At 39.7% G+C, this 18,136-nt stretch overlaps 1 protein-coding gene across 14 annotated transcripts in view; it reads left to right on the top strand.

Moving 5' to 3' along the window:
• STAG1 (STAG1 cohesin complex component) overlaps nt 1-18,136 on the top strand; it is a 402,189-nt gene that overhangs the window by 353,348 nt on the left and 30,705 nt on the right. For 12 of the 14 annotated variants that reach the window (XM_074031098.1, XM_074031099.1, XM_074031097.1 and 9 more), the window contains 3 exons: nt 9,170-9,262; nt 15,302-15,476; nt 17,476-17,615. In XM_074031098.1, the coding sequence (XP_073887199.1) occupies nt 9,170-9,262; nt 15,302-15,476; nt 17,476-17,615 (408 nt within the window). The remainder of the gene's footprint in view (nt 1-9,169; nt 9,263-15,301; nt 15,477-17,475; nt 17,616-18,136) is intronic. The other 2 variants (XM_065539958.2, XM_074031093.1) reach the window with 1 other exon arrangement.

The raw sequence follows: 18,136 nt of genomic DNA, 5'->3' as shown, positions 1-18,136 counted from the left end.
TCCCTTACCTTTCCTCGCTGACTATAATATCGTTTGCTGTTATGGGGCAGTCTACATTTAAGGTATTTTTTCTTCCTAAGATGTCAAATTTGAGCCTTTGTGCCTTTAGGAAAAAGCTTCTTTCTAACATAGCTTATATGATAAATTCACCATCTTAATTGTGCCTTCCATATTTAGGGTTCTTCATTGTTGGTATCTTGCTGACAAGACTGTTATTTTATTTTATTTTATTTTTTATTTTTATTTATTTATTTTTGAGACAGAGTCTCACTCTGTCGCCCAGGCTGGAGTGCAGTGGTGCGATCTTGGCTCACCACAACCTCTGCCTCCCAGGTTCAAGCAATTCTCCTGCCTCAGCCTCCTGAGTAGCTGGGATTACAGGTGTGTACCACCATGCCCGGCTAATTTTTTGTGTGTTTTTAGTAGAGACGGGGTTTCACCATATTGGCAGGCTGGTCTCAAACTCCTGACCTTGTGATCCGCCCACCTCGGCCTCCCAAAGTGCTGGGATTACAGGCATAAGCCACTGTGCCAGGCCAAGTCTGGGTTTTAAAAACATCAGCTTAATTTGTTTTTGTTGTTGTTGTTGTTGTTGTTTTTTTGAGACGGAGTCTCGCTTTGTCGCCCAGGCTGGAGTGCAGTGGCCGGATCTCAGCTCACTGCAAGCTCCGCCTCCTGGGTTTACGCCATTCTCCTGCCTCAGCCTCCCGAGTAGCTGGGACTACAGGCGCCCACCACCTCGCCCGGCTAGTTTTTTGTAATTTTTAGTAGAGACGGGGTTTCACCATATTAGCCAGGATGGTCTCGATCTCCTGACCTCGTGATCCGCCCGTCTCGGCCTCCCAAAGTGCTGGGATTACAGGCTTGAGCCACCGCGCCCGGCCGAGCTTAATTTGTTGAAGAGGTTTCTCTTCTTGGCCAAGCATGGTGGCTAATGCCTGTAAGCCCAGCACTTTGAGAGGCTGAGGCAGGAGGATTATTGGAGCCCAGGAGTTCAAAGTCAGCTTGAGCAACATATCAAGACCTTGTCTCTACAAGAAATATAAAGTTAGCCCAGGTGTGATAGCACACATCTATATTCCCAGCCACTTGGGAGGCTGAGACAAGAGGATCACTTGAGCCCAGGAGGTCAGGGCCGCATTGAGCTATGATTGTGCCACTGCACTCCAGTCTGGGAGACATAGTGGGACCCTGTCTCTTCAAGAGGTTTCTCCTCTTATCTTGGTCAGTAGATCATTGGTAAACTGAAACTATCTTAGCCCTTTTATATATGGGTATATGTAGGTTTCAGTCTTCTAATTCTCGGTTTCACTAGATCTACCAGGAAGCAAAAAACCTTAGCCAGTCTAATAAAGCTACTTGCAAAATGGATACAAAATATAACCAAGATATCATGATTTACATCTCAGTGTGATCTTACTACTTAAGACATCTGAATTCCTTTCCACAGCTACTCTAGGAAAAAGTTGGTTTTCTTCATAGACAGGTCTCACTTTGTTTCTCAGGCCAGAGTGCAATGGCATAGTCATGGCTCACTGCAGCCTCAATCTCCCAGGCTCAAGAGATCCTCCTGCCTCAGCCTCCTGAGTAGCTGGGACTATAGGTACATGTCACCACGCCTGGCTGATATATTGTAGAGACAGATGTTGTTTTGTTGCCCAGGCTGTTCTTGAACTCCTGGCCTCAAGCTTTCCTCCTGCCTCCCCCTCCCAAAGTACTGGGATTATAGGTGTGAATTGCCCCACCCAGCCAGAAAAAGTGCTTTTAATGCCATGCTGCTTTCTAAAAATAAGATAAAATAGTGGTTTCATTTAGGAAAAAGAAATTTGAAAGGAAGCACCAATTTAAGGACAGTTTATATGGACTAAGAGAAGTTAGATAAAATAGCATAGATTACTCCTCTGTATTCACCCATTAGCTTCAGTTCCCACTCCTATAATCCAGGTAATCTGGCTAGAAAGGGGATTTGTGGAAGTAAAATTTGTTGTGTTCTAGTTTCTTAAAATGACATTCTGTATAATCAGCATAACTTGTTCTTGTATTATTCTTTTTCAATGTCTAGTGAGTTAACTGGCTTTTTTGTTTATATATAAATATATTTGAGTAATTCAGCTTTCAGATTTCTTACTTTTTTTTTTGAAATGGAGTCTCACTGTTGCCCAGGCTGGAGTGCAGTGGTGTAATCTCAGCTCACTGCAACCTCCACCTCCCAGGCTCAAGTGATCCTTCTGCCTCAGCCTCCAGAGTATGGGATTAAAGGCGTGTGCCACCACGTCTGGCTAATTTTTTGTATTTTTAGTAGAGATGGAGTTTTACCTTTTTGGCCAGACTGGTATCAAACTCCTGACCTCAAGTGATCCACCCGCCTTGGCCTCCCAAAGTGCTAAGATTACAGGTGTGAGCCACCACGCCTGGCCTCAAATTTCCTTTTTTCTTTTTCTTTTAGAGACAGGGTCTTGCTCTGTTGCCCAGGCTGGAGTGCAATGGTGCAGTCTTCACTCACTGCAACCTACGCCTCCCAGGTTCAAGTGGTTCTCCTGTCTCAGCCTCCAGAGTAGCTAGGACTACAGACATATGCCACCACACTTGGCTATTTTTGTATTTTTAGTAGAGACAGGGTTTTGCCATGTTGGCCAGTCTGGTCTCAAACTCCTGACCTCAGGTGATCCACTCACCTCAGCCTCCCAAAGTGCTGGGATTACAGGCGTGAGCCACCACACCTGGCCAAATTTCTTACTTTCATAATGCTGCCTGTCTCTGCAAGTTGCCACATATTAATTTTATCATATTAAAGAGTCATTATAGCATAGTGGTTAAGACCACAGTCTAGAGGCAGACTGCTTTTGTTATTTCACTCTGCTACTTAATGGCTGTGTGTCTTTGGGCCTGTCCCTTAACATCTCTGTGCCTGTGTTTTTGTTTTTGTTTTTTGAGACGGAGTCTTGCACTGTTGCCCAGGCTGGAGTTCTGTGGCGTGATCTCGGCTCACTGCAAGCTCCACCTCCTAGGTTCATGCCATTCTCCTACCTCAGCCTCCCAAGTAGCTGGGACTACAGGCGCCCGCCACTACGTCTGGCTGATTTTTTGTACTTTTGGTAGAGACAGGGTTTCACCACGTTAGCCAGGATGGTCTTGATCTCTTGACCTCGTGATCCACCCGCCTCAGCCTCCCAAAGTGTAGGGATTACAGGCGTGAGCCACTGCGCCCGGCCATGCCTGTTCTTTATATGTAAAATGGGGGTGATAATACCAATACCTATCACAGTTGTAAGGATCAGTTGTTAATCTGTGAAAAATTTAGATTAGTGCCTGGCAAGTAGTCAGTGTGGATAAATGTTAACTTTTATTATTATTGCATTCTGGCCCAGATAAAATGAAGTAAGTTAAGCATATTTACTTTTTTTCATAATGAATTACAGCTATTATAGCAGATGAGAAGTGACAGTATCCATAATATAAGGAATGTAACTTTTTTCAAATTAAAAAGCAGCCGGTGATTTATATTTTAAAATAATTCATAGTAAATGTGCTAATTTTCACCTGTTTAGAACAAGCTCTTATAATTTGCCCTATTCTAAATCTTTTCATATTTCTTTTTCTTTTGAATATTATCTATTGTTCTTTAAGGGGTGTTAAGACGAAAGCTCACTCTGTGAGACATCTTTGCTTTCTTAATACTGGAGTCTTAAATTGGCAAATCCTGAACTAATTTCAAAATCTTGATATAACACCTTGAAAATGTATAGATATTTACTACCACGTGACCCAGGAATGGCAGCCTTCCTCAACTTGAGCAAAATCACAGTCTTGGGAATCATAATTCCCACTACTTAAATCAAATGAAGTACAGTAACATGCCAACATCATGAAGTGGATGAATAAAAGCACTGAGTTCTGAAATTCTCAAGACCCTAAATTCTCTTCCCAACTGTTCAAAGGATTTACTGTAAGAGATTAGCTAACTTTGTTAAGTATACAGTATCTGTGTTCATTTACCCAAATCTGTCAGTATGTATAATTCTCTCAGTTGGAATATAGTTACAATTAAATTAACTTTCTTGAGCACTCAATATTTAGGTTGCATCCAAATCTAGGCCAAACTTTATTGCTAAAGAAGGTCTTTAGTCCATCCCCACTGGAAACAAGAGGAAAAAATAATAACAATAAAGAAAGCCTGGCTGGGCGCAGTGGCTCATGCCTGTAATTCCAGCACTTTGGGAGGCCAAGACAGGTGGATCACCTAAGGTCAGGAGTTCGAGAGCAGCCTGGTCAACATGGCGAAACCCCGTCTCTACTAAAAATACAAGAAAAAAACCAGTAGCTGGGCGTGGCGGCAGGCACCTGTAATCCCAGCTTTTCAGGAGGCTGAGGCAGGAGAATCGCTTGAACCCAGGAGGCGGAGGTTGCAGTGAGCCGAGATAGCACCACTACACTCTAGCCTGGGTGATAAGAGCAAAACTCTGTCTCAAAAAAAAAAAAAGCCTTTAATTTCTTCTGGTTCCTTGGTGGTTTCACGTTTCCAGTGTCTCTTAAAATACTACTGTTCATCAGTAGATTGCTTACTTATTTGTGGTATTAAATGTACTACTCTTTAGATGTTTTGGGAAGTAATCATTTTACATAAGACACATTTGCTTTGTGCTCAACCTTTAAAGGAATCTTTTGCCTCCAGCTCCTAAGATGACTGATTGATTCCCTATACTTTCTTACATATTAATCAAGAAATCTGAGGGAGTAAAGGAACATTAGTAACTCCTAGCATCATTTCTTAAAAACCCAATAATTATTTATTGTTTGATGAAGTGAACACATTATAAATTGCCCCTAGGATTGTGGTAAACATCCATATTAAGTATACCAACATTTCATTTGGTAACTATTTATTAAATACCTAGTATATGTAAAGCACTATTTTAGGTACTAACAATGGAACAATGTTCCTTTGAATACTGGAAGGTTTACAGGTTGACAACTATCTGTTCTCATTTGAGTTTCCTAGAGTTAATTTAGCAGAATCAGAGTTAACATAGAACCTCAGAATACCTAGTTCAACTCTCTTGTTTATAGATTTTAAAACTCTTCAATCCTGAGATGTAAAATAATTTTTCTAAGATCACATAGCTAGTTAATAGCATTGCTTGCTTTTTGTTCTTTTAGTTACTATTCATTCAGCAAACATTCTCAAATCTTTTCTCTTAAAAAGGTCAAGAGTGACCAAAAAAATCCATCATCAACCTGCAGACTTCTATCAGCCCCATCCTATTTTTCACTGACTTTTTATAATCATACTTTTTTGAAAGAGCTGACTTCTTCCTTATCTTCCTTTCAGCTCACTGCAGTCTTGACTCAGCACTCATAACTCTATTGAAAGTGCTCTCCCCAAGGTCACCCACAGCTTCATAGTTGCTATATTCCTGGGGCACTTTTAATCCTTATCTCTTTTATCTCTCTGTGGCATTTGTCATTGTTAATTATTCATTTTTTTAATGTTTTCTTACCTCCGGGATACCATATTCTCCTGGTTTTATTTCCACTTCTCAGATAATTTCTTAGATTTCTTCATAAGTTCTTCTTTGTCATTCGTCTTTCAAATATTGGTATTTCCCAGGATACTCACTGTCACCTTTCTCTGTGTATTCTCCTTGAGCAGTCTCATCCACTTCTGTCACATCTGTTGCCATCTAAATGCTGAAGACTTCCAAATCCTTCTTCTGACTCATATTCTTTCTCTTGGGCTTTGAACTCACATACGCAGCTGCCTACTAGACATCTTCAAGATATCTATTAGGGATCTCAAAATCGTCATCTCTGAAATTTAGCTATCACTGCATTTGTTCCTTTTTTTGTTGTTTTTTTTTTTGTTTTGTTTGTTTTTTGGTTTTGAGACAGGGTCTTACTCTGTCTCCCAGGCTGGAGTGCAGTGGTGCAATCTCAGCTCACTGCAACCTCCGCCTCCTGGATTCATGCGACTCTCCTGTCTCAGCTTCCTGAGTAGTTGGGATTACAGTCGCCTGCCACCACGCCTGGCTCATTTTTATATTTTTAGTAGAGACTGGGTTTCACCATGTTGCCCAGACTGGTCTTGAACTCCTGACCTTAGGTGATCCGCCAGTCTCAGCCTCCCAAAGTGCTCAGATTACAGGTGTGAGCCACTATGCCTGGCCTGTTCCTGTGTTTTTTATCTTGATGACTTAATACCACAATTCATCTAGTAGGCAGCTCCCTAGAAATTAAGGAGTAATCAGCAGCAGCCTCTACCCGATTACTCCCTAAATTCTATCAGTTCTAGTGCTTTATCTTTCATCCATCCACATATTTAGAGCCAATATTTTATTTTCAGGCCCTTATTCTAAATTATCCCTGGCTGGGCACAGTGGCTCACACCTGTAATCCCAGCATTTTGTGAGGCCGAGATTGGCTGATCACGAGGTCAGGAGATCAAGACCATTTGGCCAACATGGTGAAACCCCTTATCTACTAAAAATATAAAAATTAGCCAGGCATGGCAGTGCGCACCTGTAGTCCCAGCTACTCGGGAGGCTGAGGCAGCAGAATTGCTCGAACCCTGGAGGCGGAGGCTGCAGTGAGCCGAGATCGTACCACTGCACTCCAACCTGGGTGACAGAGCGAGACTCCATCTCAAAAAAAAAAAAAATTCGTATGGCCTTTATTAATATGCAATAAAATACACAGTAATGATTAAGAACATGGACTTTAGAGTCAGGGAGTCCCATGTTTAGATCCTTGCTCTGTCACTTAGCATCTATGGGTGCTGTGAATATCAGTTTTCTTGTCTGTAAAACAGCAATATTGCAATTTACTTTGTAGAGTGATGATGAAATGTAAATTTATGGTCCTGGGAACACAGTATGTGGTGCATGTAAGCTCTCAATGAAAGATGTGACTACTCTAACTGACCTATTGGACATCATTCTCCATTGTGTTTAGAATGAGTCATTTACACAAAATTTTAGCACTCTCATGCTAAAAATCCTTCTTCAGTAGTTCCTTATTGCCAGCAGGACAATATCCATATGACTTAACTGATATTTTAAATGGTCTTCTATGTAAATGCAAATGGTTTTATTCCTCTTTAGCTTTTTTTCTTGCTGCTGTCTTCCCTATTTATACCCCAGCTACACTACAATAAATTAACAGTTCCTCAAAAGCACCTCTGCACTTTTTTTTTTGGTTTTTGTTTTTTTGTTTTTGAGATAGAGTCTTGCTCTGTTGCCCAGGCTGGAGTGCAGTGGTGCAATCTCGGCTCACTGCAACCTCCACCTCCCAGGTTCAAGCCATTCTCCTGCCTCAGCCTCCCCAGTAGCTGGGATTACAGGCATGCACCACCACATCCGGCTAATTTTTGTATTTTTAGTTGAGACGGGGTTTCACCGTGTTGGCCAGACTGGTCTCGAACTCCTGACCTCAGGTGATCTGGCCATCTCAGCCTCCCAAAGTGCTGGGATTACAGGCGTGAGCCACCGCACCTAGCCACCTCTGCACTTTTGAATATCTATGCATTACCTGGAATACCTTTTTCTGTAGCTAGATTATTTTTCTCCTTCAGGACTCAGCTTACATGTTATCTTCTTTGGGAACTCTTTCATGACTACTTTTGACTCTGACTTAAGTTTTCCAACATGGGGCCCATGTCTTCTCCTACCATAGCACTCCTTACACTATATTGTAGTTGCCTGTTCCCTCATCTGTTTCCTTCAATGTATTTTGAATGTTTAAAATTAAAGAAGTTTCAGGAACGTTGAAGTTTAGTTATTAGATATTTATCTGCAGAAACATGAAAAGTTCTCAAGAGGGTGTCCTTTTTACTGCTGTGCACAAGATAAACTTGCTCCTTCTTACACATACTACCCTCATGTTAGCAAAAGGAAATATGTATGTAATTTTTGAAGTGTCATTATTTGGGATGTAAAGATCCCCAAAAAGACTCAGTGCTGTCATCTGTATAAAATAGAGTAGCTTAAAGAGTTTTAGTTGAGTACTTTTTAAGTGTTTCTACATTAGCCTTTGCTCAGATAATTAGTCTTCATTGCTGTTTTAAATGTTGGTATTTGCATGTGTCTTACTCATTAGTCAGTGAGAAGAATATGAGCTCTTATATCAGATAGTCCTAGTTTCAACCCCTTGCTAATAATTACTGTTTCTTAGGATCAATATAAACACTAAACTATATAATAGTAAGCCCTTAAACCAGTGCCTGGTGGGTTGTAGGCACTCGATAAATTTAAAAAATGTTAAGACAAGGTCTTGCTCTGTCACCCAGGCTAAAATGCAGTGGCACAATTATGTCTCACTTCAGCCTCGACCCCATGGGCTCAAGTGATCTTCCTACCTCAGCGTCCCCAGTAACTGGGACTACAGGCATTCTCCACCATGTGCAGTGAATTTTCTGTGTTGCCCACACTGGTCTCAAACTCTTGGATTCAAGCAGTCCTCTCACCTGGGCCTCCCAAATCACTGGGATTACAGGCATGAGCCACTGCACCCGACTTGAAATTTCCTTTTGGACTTTTCAAATGTTCCTTATGGAATCTTATGTGGCCATCTAATTAAATCTGTTTACCCATCCAACCTTAGATTAAAGCCCATCCTCCTATGAAGATTTCTCCAACTTTGCTACAGTTAGAGTTAATACAATAACTTCATCTCCGTAATTGGTCTGTCTGCTAGAATGTTAACTATTTGAGGGCATGGCACTGTCTTACATTTATCTTTCTTCCCCTGACATTTTGCAGAGTGCTGAGATATAAGAGAATATAAGATAAATTCAGTACACATTTGTTGCCTAATTGAGTTTTTTCAGTGTGCTGCTCTGCCGCCTCACTTTACTAGCAGTAATGTGTGTCACAGGAATGACTAACAATCTTAATCAACCTAAGTAAACCATATTTATAAAGGAAATTTGTTGAAAGCAATCATACTGAGTATTCCATAGCTAACTCTAACTGTTTCAGAGTGTCAGTGTCACTGCCCCTTCTATTGGGACAGATAACTAAGAAATGAATACATTAAATGGTTCCCAACATTAAATTTGGTTATATGAATTTCCTTGAGAATAAACCAGTTTTGCTATTTTCCACTTATTGTTTCTTCTAGATCAGTTTTCTGTGATCCTGTAATTCATTCTCGCAAATTTGAATGTGTCTTACAGGAGGATTTGTTGGTATTGAGGAAAACAGTGAAATCCTTTTTGGCTGTTTGCCAGCAGTGCCTGTCTAATGTTAATACTCCAGTGAAAGAACAGGTAAGAAATTATCAGTAAGAGCTCTCAATAAAATCAACTCAAATACAGTAATGAACATTAAGAAGATACAATTTTTGCCGGGCGCGGTGGCTCACGCCTGTAATCCCAGCACTTTGGGAGGCCGAGGCGGGCGGATCATGAGGTCAGGAGATCGAGACCATCCTGGTTAACAGGGTGAAACCCCGTCTCTACTAAATATACAAAAAAAATTAGCTGGGCGTGGTGGCGGGTGCCTGTTGTCCCAGCTACCCAGGAGGCTGAAGCAGGAGAATGGCGTGAACCTGGGAGGCAGAGCTTGCAGTGAGCCAAGATTGCGCCAGTGCACTCCAACCTGGGCGACAGAGTGAGACTCCGTCTCAGGGGGAAAAAAAAAAAAGATACAATTTTTTTATGGCAGTTCTTAGTACACATGTTCATTCCTAACATTTACTGGACCTAGAACAAGACTGTAGATGTGTGAATATTTATGTTATAAAGCAAGCTAACAAACTTATTATATAATATACATTCTTTCCTTTTACTTTCACAAGTATATTGTCATCAGCTGGAAGGGCAGGTTGAAATGTAGACTTTTTGACTCCGAAGAATTCTACACCAGAATGGCCCGGTGCAGTGGCTCACGCCTATAATCCCAGCACTTTGGGAGGCCAAGGCTGGTGGATCACGAGGTCAAGAGATCAAGACTATCCTGGCCAACATGGTGAAACCCCATCTCTACTGAAAATACCAAAAAAATTAGCCAGGCATGGTGGCAGGCACCTGTAATCGCAGCTACTTGGGAGACTGAGGCAGGAGAATCTCTTGAACCCGGGAGATGGAGGTTGCAGTGAGCCAAGATCATGCCATTGCACTCCAGCCTGGGCAAAAAGAGCGAAACTGTGTCTCAGAAAAGAAAAAAAAAAAAATTCTACACAGAATATTGAGTGTCTGGGGAGCTGACATATGACATACCCTTTTATCATCTTACCTTCAGCTCCTTCCCACACCAGTTAGAGTTTCTAACACATGCATGCCAACACTTTAGCCCCGCATTGAAACTCTGTCCATACCACCTGCCCAAACAGCTGCCCATTGACCACCCAGAGGCCTAGTAATATGTACATTGGGTCTGCAGTATGCCTAAAGAAGAGGCCTTTGCAGGCTCAGACAACAGGCTCAGGACTGTTAGGGCAAGGAGTCTCTGAGTCCCTATACTTGGACAGTGGCGTAGAAGTGGGGTTTGGTAAGCAGGTGGACATATCCTATTGGTCTAATAGATTCCTCATTTCTTGCAGAGGGGCAGGGTCAGGGTGGGCCAGGGAAATACTGTTTCCATGATGTGATTTTGTAAACTATTTTTTAAATAGACTGTTGTATTGGGGAGTACATTTGTATAAAACAATGTGTATTTTCCATACTATTTCTTATTTGGATATTGGGCTAGAGTCAGTTAATCTGGTGAAAGAGTACAGTATTACTTATCCTTTGCTATCTCTTCTTACAAATAGTGACAAGTATCTTTATTGAGTTATCAGCATTTAACTTAAAATGGAAACAGAGATGGTCTTCCCTAAACCTTATTCTTTAAATATTCAGAAGACTACTTATGCTGTGGAGAAATACCCAGCTCTGCCTTTTATTTTATTATTTTTATTTTTTTTATTTTTATTTTTTAACTTTTTATTTTATTTTGAGACGGAGTCTCCCACTGTCGCCTGGGCTGGTGTGCAGTGGCGCAAACTCAGCTCACTGCAACCTCCACCTCTCAAGTTCAAGCAATTCTCCTGTCTCAGCCTCCCAAGTAGCTGGGATTACAGGCGCCCACCACCACACCTGGCTAATTTTTTTGTATTTTTAGTAGAGACGGGTTTCACTATGTTGGCCAGGCTGGTCTCAAACTCCTGACCTCATGATCCGCCTGCCTCGGCCTTCCAAAGTACTGGGATTACAGGTGTGAGCCACTGCACCCGGCCTAGCTCTGCCATTTAAACCCCAAATCCAGTGTTTCTGCATCATACCTGATTGGTGATGTCCAAAACTATGGCCTTCTGGTTAAAAAGTATTTCCCCTGGATTCTCTTTATGCTCCCCTTTTTTCAAATGGCTCTTTCTAAATACCTTAGTATATTTCATGGTTATGCTGTCAGGGCGCGAATTGCCAAGACTCTTGCTGCAGTTGGACAACCAGATATACAGGCATTCCAAACTAAATGCCAAAATTGTGTTTTCCCATAGAAATCAACTTTGGAGGGGGCAGTGTTAGTGGATTGTTGGGAGGTTTCAGAGCCCTCAATTATCCCACAACAAAATCTTTCCATTGTAACAAACTGATCAGACCCATTTATTTCACTCAATTCATTAAACAGGGCAAATTTGGCACCATACCTATAATGTGTACAAATGTATTCAGTTTCTTTATATAATTAAATTTGTTTGTAGGCCTTATTAGATACTGGTTTTTATATTAATGGTTTTCTAATACAGTCATGCACCACTGAACAACAGGGATACATTCTGAGAAATGTGTTGTTAGGCAGTTTCATCATTGTATGACCATTATAAGAGTATATTTACATAAACAAATAGTATTGCCTACCACATGCCATTGCTGTATGGTATAGCCTATTCCTCTTAGGCTACGATCCTGTACTGTATAATACTATACTGAGTACTATAGATAATTATAATACAACGGGTATTTATGTATCTAAACATATCTAAAATACAGTATAAAAGATTTTAAAATGGTACACTTACCATAGGAATGGAAGTAGCTCTGAGTGATTGAGTGAGTGAATGAGTGAGTGAGTGATTGGTGAATGAATAGGAAGGCCCAAGACATTACTATACACCACTGTAGACTCTATATGTACCATACACTTAGACTACACTAAATTAATTAAAATGTTTTTCTTGGCTGGGCGTGGTGGCTCATACCTGTAATCCCAGCACTTTGGGAGGCCGAGGCAGATGGATCACGAGGTCAGGAGATCGAGACAATCCTGGCTAACATGGTGAAACCCTGTCTCTACTAAAAATACAAAAACAAAATTAGCCAGGTGTGGTGGAGGGCACCTGTAGTCCCAGCTACTCGGGAGGCTGAGGCAGGAGGATGGCGTAAACCCAGGAGGTAGGGAGCTTGCAGTGAGCCGAGATCTAGCCACTGCACTCCAGCCTGGGCGAAAGAGGGAGATTCCGTCTCAACAACAAAAAAATGTTTTTCTTTCTTCAATAATTAATTAACCTTATCATACTGTAATTATTTTGCTTTATAAACTTTTTACTTTTTTTAACTTTTAAACTCTTTTGTAATAATACCTAACACACAACACATTAAACAGCTGTACAAAAAAAAAAATTTTTTTTTTTTTGAGACAGAGTTTTGCTCTTGTTGCCCAGGCTGGAGTGCAGTGGCACAATCTTGGCTCACCCCATCCTCCACCTCCCAGATTCAAGCGATTCTCCTGTCTCAGCCTCCCTAATAGCTGGGATTACAGGCATGAACCACCACACCTGGTTAATTTTGTATTTTTAGTAGAGATGGGGTTTCTCCATTTTGGTCAGGCTGGTCTCGAACTCCTGACCTCAGGTGATCCGCCCACCTTGGCCTCCCAAAATGCCAGGATTACAGGTGTGAGCCATCGCGCCTGATCAAAATATTTTTTTTCGTATATCCTTATTCTAGAAGCTTTTTTTTAATTTATTTTTTAAGACAGAGTCTCACTTTGTCACCCAGGCTGGAGGGCAGTGGTGTGATCTTGGCTCACCACATCCTCTGTCTCCTGGGTTCAAATGATTCTCATGCCTCAGCCTCTGAACATAATTGGGATTACAGGCGTGTGGCTACCATGCCTGGCTAATTTTTGTATTTTTTAGTAGAGACAGGGTTTCACCATGTTGCCAAGCTAGTCTCAAACTCGTGGCCTCAAGAAATCCACCTATCTCAGCCTCCCAAAGTGCTCGTATTAACAGGTGTGAACCGCTGCATCCAGCCTATTTAATTTAAAAAAAAAAAAAAAACATTTTTGTTAAAAAATAAGAAACAGGCCAGGCGTGGTGGCTCATACCTGTAATCCCAGCACTTTAGGAGGCTGAGGTGGGTGGATCATCTGAGGTCAGGAGTTCGAGACCAGACTGACCAATATGTTGAAACCCCATCTCTACTAAAAATACAAAAAAATAGCTGGGTGTTGTGGCATGCACCTGTAGTCCTAACAACTTGAAAGGCTAAGACAAGAGAATGGCCTGAACCCAGGAGGCAGAGGTTGCAGTAAGCCGAGATCGTGTCACTGCACTCCAGCCTGTGAGAAATGGGAAAGTTCTTCAAAGATTATAAAAAGTCACAATTTCTTACTATAAGATTGCTATCCAGTGTGTGTGTGTGTGTGTTCTCAATCACAATTTCTTACTATAAGATTGCTATCCTGTGTGTGTGTGTATGTGTGTGTGTGTGTGTGTGTGTGTGTGTGTGTGTTCTCAATCAGCTGCCTTAGCTTGCTCCAGCATGCCTGGACAGAACTAGACAAGCTCCAGCCCATAGTGCATGCCATTCCTTATTTGGAGATGCTTAACTATCCCTAGGCAACTTCCTTTTCTTTCTTTGTTCTATCCCCCTTACCTAATTGAGAAAGTTTTAAACTAATAGCCAGTCGGGTAAAGTGTAAAATGTGAGGTCCTATTCCAGCCAATGGAAACTGGACAAAGCAGTAGGGTAGACGTGTCAGTCTCCTTTGGGTAGGAGGGTAGAGTGTGCTCTCGTGACTGGACAGTTATTGAGTAGCACCCTTTCTGCAGAAAGTAAAGCTCGCCTTTACTTTCATTGTTCATTTGTTTCATCATTTGTTCCCATGTTAATTCTTTTTTTGTGTGACACCAAAAACTTCATTCCCAGCAAGCCTGGGTGACAGAGCAGGACGCTGTCTTTAAAAAGAAAAGAAAAGAAACACACACATTAGCCTAGGCCTACAAAGTGTCATAATTACCAGTATCAGTGTCTTCCACCTCCCACACGTCTCATTGGAATGTCTTCAGTGGCAGTATTTTGCATGGAGCTGTCCTATCCTATGATAACAATGCATTCTTCTGGAGTACCTCCTGAAGGACCTGCCTGAGGATGTTTCACAGTTAACTTTTTTCATAAGTAGGAGTACACTCCAAAATCATGATTAAAAGTGTAGAATAGTACAATACAGTATAGTATAGTATAGTATAGTATAGTATAGTATAGTATAGTATAGTATAGTATAGTATAGTATAGTATAGTATTAGTATAGTATAGTATAGTAAATACATATGCTGACAACATATTCATTATCCTCAAGCATTAAGTTCTATACACAAGTTGTATATGCTATGCTATTATATGACTGGCATCATAATACACCAGCATCACCACAAACAACATCACAACAAACTTGTGAGTAATGTGTTGCACCACAGGGTTATGTAGCTACTACATCACTAGGTGATAGGAATTTTTCAGCTCCATTACAAGCTTATGGGATCCACCATCATGTATATGCAGTCCATTGTTGACGGAAACATCAATGTGCAGTAGTACACTGACAGAATTTTTTAACATCAGAATTTTTAGAAGTATTCATTATACTATGTTGAATTAGAGTTTCAAATTTTATGCTAATTTGATTAAGCAGTATACAATTGATTTCTAATCTTTGTTATAATCTGTTATATCAATTTTGTATTTCCAGAGTTGAGTTAAACTCATTTTGTTCTTTTGACCTGTGATCAACATCTTGCTTAAACTCATTTTTTAAAAGTTCAAGTCAAACTATCTTAATGAGCTGTTTTTGAGTTGATAAAGCAGAGTAAAAGAAATAGGTTATATTTGGGAAAAGTCTTAAATAAGACAAGTGTTTAGTGAGAAAAAGTAATTTTATTAAATTTGGAAATTGTAACTAAATATTTGGAATTTAAATACTTAAAATTTATATTATGGTATTGCTATTAAACTATGTTTTAATTTCATATGTTTTCATTAATGTTGACTTGTAGTTACATTTGTGTAGTATTTTGCTGATGAATTGCCTTTGTATTCCAGGCTTTCATGTTACTCTGTGATCTTCTGATGATTTTCAGCCATCAATTAATGACAGGTGGCAGAGAGGGCCTTCAGCCTTTGGTGTTTAATCCAGATACTGGACTCCAGTCTGAACTTCTCAGTTTTGTGATGGATCACGTTTTTATTGACCAAGACGAGGAGAACCAGAGCATGGGTACTTGTAGCTATCATCTTGTCAATATTGATTTTGTTTTACCAACCCCAAAAGATAGGAGAAAAGAAACAAATTCAATTGTAAAAATTATCGAGATTTCTTTCTTTTAAAAAAGTTGGCTGGGTGCAGTGGCTGACACCAGTAATCCTAGCACTTTGGGAGACCGAGGCAGGAGGATTGCTCGAACCCAGAAGTTCAAGAGCAGCCTGGGCAATATGGTGAGACCTTGTCTCTACAAAACAGAAAAAAACTAAAATTTAAAAAAAAAGTTAATAGTAGTTCAGAAACCAACAAGAATAAAAATGTACATAGTGAAGTCTCCCTCCTTTAACATTGTACCTCAGATCTTTTCCTGTCGTTATATAAAGAGCTCTTTCTCTAACAGCTCTACAGCATTTCTTTATGTAGATATAGCATAATACGTATAATCCATCTCACATAAATTGACATATGGCTAGTTTCCAGTCATCAACTATTATAAACTATGGTGTAATGAATAGTAGTGTACATTTGTCATTTCCCACATGTACAAATGTGTATGTAGGATAGATGTTGTTTCTAATTGGCTATATCCGGGTTCATACTTTTTCTAAAGGAAAGTATCCAGGTTCCATTCTATTCCTAAGTGGTCATTATGTATTACTTAAATGAACAAAACATAACTGTTTGATATTAAATGCTGAAAAAGTGTTATTAAACCTCACTAGTGAAAGTTGTGCTGTGCCTGCAGAGTGATAACTTAGCAATATTAGACTGGATTGTTAATGATTAGTTGTAAATAAGTGTCACTTAGAATAGGTTATTTGTGAAATAGATTATTTAAGCTCTGTAAAATAATGTAAGAAGTATATTTGATCCACAAATCTATTTGATACTGTTCAGCTGTTCTTTTAGAACATTTTGGAAAATACTAGTCTGTAAAACAGTATGTTTATTTAGAGTCTGTTTTCATCTCAAGAGACAAATTTACCTGCTACTTGTCTTAAGCAAAAAAATGTCCACTTGTCAAACCACTGATGCTTCACAATAAGACTATTTAGTAGAAAGGAGAGACTGCCAGCAAATTCTTTTTATGAATCTATACATGTAAGGAAGAGAAAAAAGAAGATAAGGGCAGGCCAGGACAGGAGAGGGTCAGTACGGAGCCTGAAACAAATGTTATCATCTGGAGTGTTGTTGGCGTGTTTTTTCTAGGATTAGAAATAGAAAACCCAGTAGAGTCTGAAACTTATAAATTTAAGAAAGAAACACACTTGTTTTGAAAGTATTTGATAGGGCTTTAAAATTTTTTTTGATGTGCATAACATGGTTTGCAAAATATTTTGTTTCTCAGTTGATAATGTAACCATGTTTAGGATGAGCACTGAAAATTTAACTCATCCATATTTCCATTTCTTCCCTAAATATTTTTCTGAAAGAAAACTTTTTCCCTGTGTCTTAAAAATTTTCAGAAGTGTTCTCTCTGTGAAAATGTATTAACACATAAGGAATATTGAAATAAGAAAAGACAGCATTTTAAAGGTAAACAGATAATTTCACAGTATTGCTTTGACACAAGTATCAGAAAAACAATCTTTTTATACAGCTGTCCCTCAGTATTGTGGGGGATTGGTTCGAGGACTCCCACTCATACCAAAATCCATGGATGCCCAAATCTCTTAAATAAAATGGTATAGTATAGTCAGCCCTCCCTATCTGTGGGTTCTGCATCCACAGATAGGGAGGGTAGACTACATATGGTTTGCTTATCTTATTCAGTCTTTACTATGGTAATCTCCTAAGAAGATAGGAACCTTAGTACCTATTTAGTGTTTGATAAATAAGTAACTAAATACAGCACCCTAAAATAATTAATGTAACAGTTTTTGTCCCATCTAAAACTGATTTGTACTATTTGTGAAGTTATAATATTAAGCTAATTTTCAATTATGCAGATATCCGCATTGTTTTACGTGGATAAAGTACCAGAATTCATAACCAATTTATAATCTGTGTTTAGAGGGTGATGAAGAAGATGAAGCTAATAAAATTGAGGCCTTACATAAAAGAAGGAATCTACTTGCTGCTTTCAGCAAACTTATCATTTATGACATTGTTGACATGCATGCAGCTGCAGACATCTTCAAACACTACATGAAGGTATAGTTAAATATTCTTATTTTTCTCCTTCCTCTAACTGGCAGAGAAATTTGCAATTGAAAGGATGAAGACAGAAGCTAAAATTGACAGCTTTTCACCTGTGTAATGTGGATGATTTTATGATAAAGTTTCTTTCTTTTCTATAAGCTTTTTATCAGTCTGTACTATTATATCCGTTCCACTGAGTAGGAGTTCGAGCATTTATATGAAAGAACATACTTTTTAGCTACTTTCATAAGTTCCATTTTGTTCCTGACCCTCTGAAAAAGCAGTGCTCAGAACTCTTCTTGATGTGGCCCGACAGGCACAGATGGGAGGAAATACTTCTCAGTTTTCCTGTATTTGCCTTGTTCTTGTGTCACAGAGAATATTCTCTTTTGCCTCTATTTAGAATTTTGTATGTGCCATTTGATCTACTTGTGTCTTCATGTTTGGATATGGTCCAATTCCAGTTATGATATAGTAGCTGATTTATCATATTTTGCTGAACAATTGTAGTGTGATGAGTAACGTGCTGGTAG

This window comes from Macaca fascicularis, chromosome 2 (genome assembly GCF_037993035.2).
Source record: "Macaca fascicularis isolate 582-1 chromosome 2, T2T-MFA8v1.1".
NCBI lineage: Eukaryota > Metazoa > Chordata > Mammalia > Primates > Cercopithecidae > Macaca > Macaca fascicularis.
This window is presented reverse-complemented; position numbering and strand designations above follow the sequence as displayed.